The 4,128-nt window shown below is 31.3% G+C and overlaps 1 protein-coding gene across 1 annotated transcript in view; it reads right to left on the reverse strand.

The window, feature by feature from the left end:
• LOC107025543 overlaps nt 1-3,045 on the reverse strand; it is a 4,823-nt gene extending 1,778 nt beyond the window's left edge. The window contains exons 1-6 of the mRNA XM_015226327.2: nt 2,797-3,045; nt 1,964-2,056; nt 1,676-1,873; nt 1,540-1,593; nt 1,242-1,397; nt 1,025-1,078 (exon numbers count right to left, since the gene is read on the reverse strand). Coding sequence (XP_015081813.1) covers nt 1,025-1,078; nt 1,242-1,397; nt 1,540-1,593; nt 1,676-1,873; nt 1,964-2,056; nt 2,797-2,979 — 738 coding nt within the window. The 5' untranslated portion in view covers nt 2,980-3,045. The remainder of the gene's footprint in view (nt 1-1,024; nt 1,079-1,241; nt 1,398-1,539; nt 1,594-1,675; nt 1,874-1,963; nt 2,057-2,796) is intronic.
• Between the last annotated feature and the right edge of the window lie 1,083 nt (nt 3,046-4,128).

Raw genomic sequence — 4,128 nt, forward strand, 5'->3', positions numbered from 1 at the left:
GGGGGGGGGGATTGAGTGCAGGGATGGTGTTTAAAAAAGATATTTTATAATTTTGAAATATATTTTAATTTTTTGAAAAAAAATTGATGTGGGGAGGTGGGGGGAGGGGTAGGTGTAGGTTTGACATAAAAAATGAAATTTTATATATTTGAAATATTTTTTAACAAAATTATTTTTGAAAAAGAAATTAAAGGGGGGGGGGGGTTGGTAGGGGTTGAATGGCGTAAAAAATCAAAATTATTAATCTAAGATAATTTTCAAAAAATAATTCTTTTTTAAAATTGATTAGGGTTGGGGCTGGGGTTGACCGGATGGGTAGGGGTGACATAAAAAAGATTTTTTTAAAAATGATTGGAGTGGGAGTTTAGGGATTAGGGGTGGGTAATGGCGAAAAAAAATGAATCTTTTAAAATTTAAAATATTTTTCAAGTATAATTTTTATAAAAAGAAAATTTGACGAGGGTTTTGTGTGGGTGGAGTTGGGAGGAGGAGGTTGCGTAGTTAGGGTATGGGATGGGGTAAAATTGAAATTTTAAAAATTTAAATTTTTTTTGGGAGTTGGGGGTTGGGGAATGGGGTTAGGCGTGATAATGGTTGGGTGAGGTAAAAATTCTGTAAGCTTGAAATATTATCAAAAAATATTTTTTTTTCGAATTTTTTAACTATTTTTGTTTAGTAGGGGGGGGGGGGCTGGCTTAGGGATTGGGAAAAGGGTAAAAAATTATTTGAAATTAAAAAAATAAGTTTTTAATTTTTGATGTGGAGGGTCGGGTATGGAGTATTGGGTAGGGTAAAAAAATATGGTAATATTAGAATGAAGTATGCTTTTGAAAAATATTTTTCTTTATTTATAAAGAAAAAAATTATCTTAAATTTAAGGAAATTAAGTTGATTTGAAAAATATTTTCAAAACATTTAAGCCAATAAACGGAGAAAATTATAAATTCACATTAAACAAACCCTAAAAGATGTACTAGTTTAATGAACTCAAAAGAGAAATCACCACGGTACAAAATATAGTTACCTGGAAATGTATAAAAAATCTAGTTTTAGTATCCCCGTATAACGTTGGGTCCACCTAAAACACGAAACAGGTATATTATATTATAGTTATTAGATATTCAGCATTTGCTAAGAAATTTTCTTATGCACATCTTAAAAACACAAAATTCAATAGTTAACATACATCCTTCTTCCACAAAACGATAGATTAATAAAGTAAAAAATTGATATAAACTTACTCTCCAACCAGCTTGTAAGATATCTGATCCTTTATGAATTTTTAGTCGAGATCCACTGTGTTGCTGTCCATTAACTTGAGGATTGTACAAAGCAGAACTCATTCCGGCTCCCGCAAACTTGTTATGTGGATTATATGAAATTTGAGCTATTGCAACCTAATTTTTTTTTTTAAATTTGTTTTTAGTAAATCTTACAGAGTGCCCAAATTAAACTAAGAATAACTTGTTCCTTTATTACTTCAAATCCCATTAAATAAAACATGGACATTAAAAAATAATTTTTATAGCCATATACCACCTTATATCCTTGTGAAGATACGTATCTTCCATTTGGCCTACTATTATTGTTGCTCTGCATTAGAAAATGAACTTATTTTTACGTTTGAAATAAATATGCAATATATATAGAAGTAAATTGACATAAATCATCTTACAACATCATATTCATCGGTGAATGTGACATCCTCTGGAGGAGGCATATGAGTTAATCTTACAAGATCATCTTTTGTCATTCTCTTAACAGGAATAGTTCCAAAAGGGCATCCTCCATCTTTTGACCATATTGTCCATGACCTATTAGTTGTTGATGAGAAGGTTGAATCTTTCTTGATTGTAGATAAAGTAGGTTTCATCTGCTCAATCAAATGTTCAATTGTATGTCAATAATATCATATCCAATAGGAACAAAATGACAACGAAATGAAAAGAGAGTAGAGATATGCCTTAGGATGAAAATTATGATCCTTCAATAATGGGTTATCAAATGCACGTTGTTTGTAGAAATCTACGCAGTCGTATGTATCTCCATATTTAGTCTGTAAACAATTAAAATTAATAAAACAAGTAGCCTAAGTTAGAACAAGATGTACCATTTAAACACAAAACATACTCACGAGAGCAATTCTTAGTAAATGGTAATACTACTACTTTGCTTTTTTTTAAAAAAAAAGATTTTTTTTTAGAAAAGACTAATCTAGGTCATTCATTCGTATTTATTCATTTATGCTACTTTCGTTGAGAAAATGTTCATCCATGCCATTATATGTTAATGAAAAATATTTCGATAGATGTATCCTAAGCCATTATTATGCCCTTGACTCCAATTTGCAAGATCATATGCAAAAGTTGTGCTTAATCCATTTTAGTTCATTTGTTTGATTGGATTTGACATGAAATTTTAAAAGGTAATTTTGTTTTGAATCTTTTGATATTAAAATAAATATATATAGAATATATTAAAGTGCTCTTAAATCTTGTGGTTTAAACATGTTATGTGAAAAAATAGAATCAAATAATTTGAAAAATGGAAAAAAATATTTTTCTCAAATCAAATTAAAAGAAAAAGTAAAACAAACAAATCGAAACAGACTAACCTGCTCAATCTTCAACTACAACAAAAGTTTACATTCAAAGAAGGAATTAAAGGGAATGTTCTCCATTTCCCGAGAATAATGTGACAAATGAATGTTTTCTCCAATACAAAAGTGATATTATCAAATAAAATGTCTTTTGCGACTTAGAAGTATATTAAAATAATTTTTTTGAAAAAAAATACCTTTACTGTTTTGATGGCTGACTTGTTCAAAATTTTTAGTTGTTTCTCTAACTCCGCATCCTCTAATTTGGATAGTGTTTTTTGCCCTTCCACCCTATTATAACTTAACAGAAAATATAATATCAATAGAATTTGTCGAATCATTCTTTGATCCATCCTGAATTCATTTCTTTTTATAGGCATGAATCTTAGGTGTTTTGTTGAAATTAGATTAATTAATACAACAGGAAAGCTCAACACTGAATTTGATTTGGTAGGTGTAAGTATTGATACCTCTGCTACTATAAGGAAGACATTGTTATATAGAGATGTTGAAAAGATTAAGTTGACTATTATGTACAAGATATTGACTTTTTGAAAGTTTAATAAATGTTATAATTAATAACCAAAATAATAATTAACTTCATTTGACCAAATCAAAGAAGACTTTGAATGCTTTTTTGTTCATATCTACATAATAAAATATTTATAAAAATACTTTTGACCATAGACCAAATATGTCACGACCCAATTCGGGCCGCGAGTGGCACCCACACTTATCCTACTATGTGAGCGAACCAACCAATCTAACCCCAACATCTCAAACAAAATAAAACAGAAAATAATGCGGAAGACTTAAAACTCATTAACAGAATCGATTAATAACTTCTAAAGTTCGATTCTTATCATTCCCAAAACCTGGAAGTCATCACCACAAGAACATCTATCCTCAAATTACTAAATCTAAGAATATCTAAGAAGCTAAAATAAATAAAACAGCTAGTCCATGCCGGAACTTCGAGGCATCAAGACATGAAGAAGAAGATCCAGTCCAAGCTAGAAGCATTAGCTCACCCTGAGATCTGACGTGATGAAGACTGGCTAGAGTTGCGGTTGAGTTGAAGACGATGGCACGTTTGCTGCACTCCACAAATAACAAAGAAAAACAATTACAAGTAGGGGTCAGTACAAAACACGGGTACTGAGTAGGTATCATCGGCCAACTCAAAATAGAAAACAATATATTTCAGATAATAACATAAAATCAACTAATATTCTTATCAGGTGACAACAACAAGTATAAGCATCATTTACAACAACACCAAACACATCTATGAGGGCTCAAGCCTCCACACCATACTCTTTTAGGAACAGATTTCTTTAAAATCGAGTATGTTAACGTATTTCAAGATTCACATCTCTTTACTATCCTGGTGTCGGAACGTGACACTCCGATCCATTACTATCCTGGTGCCGGAACGTGACACCCGATCCATCTACTATCCTGGTGTTGGAACGTGACACTCCGATCCATCTACTATCCTGGTGTCGGAACGTGACACTCCGATCCAT

The sequence above is a fragment of the Solanum pennellii genome, chromosome 7 (assembly GCF_001406875.1).
Source record: "Solanum pennellii chromosome 7, SPENNV200".
Classification (NCBI taxonomy): domain Eukaryota; kingdom Viridiplantae; phylum Streptophyta; class Magnoliopsida; order Solanales; family Solanaceae; genus Solanum; species Solanum pennellii.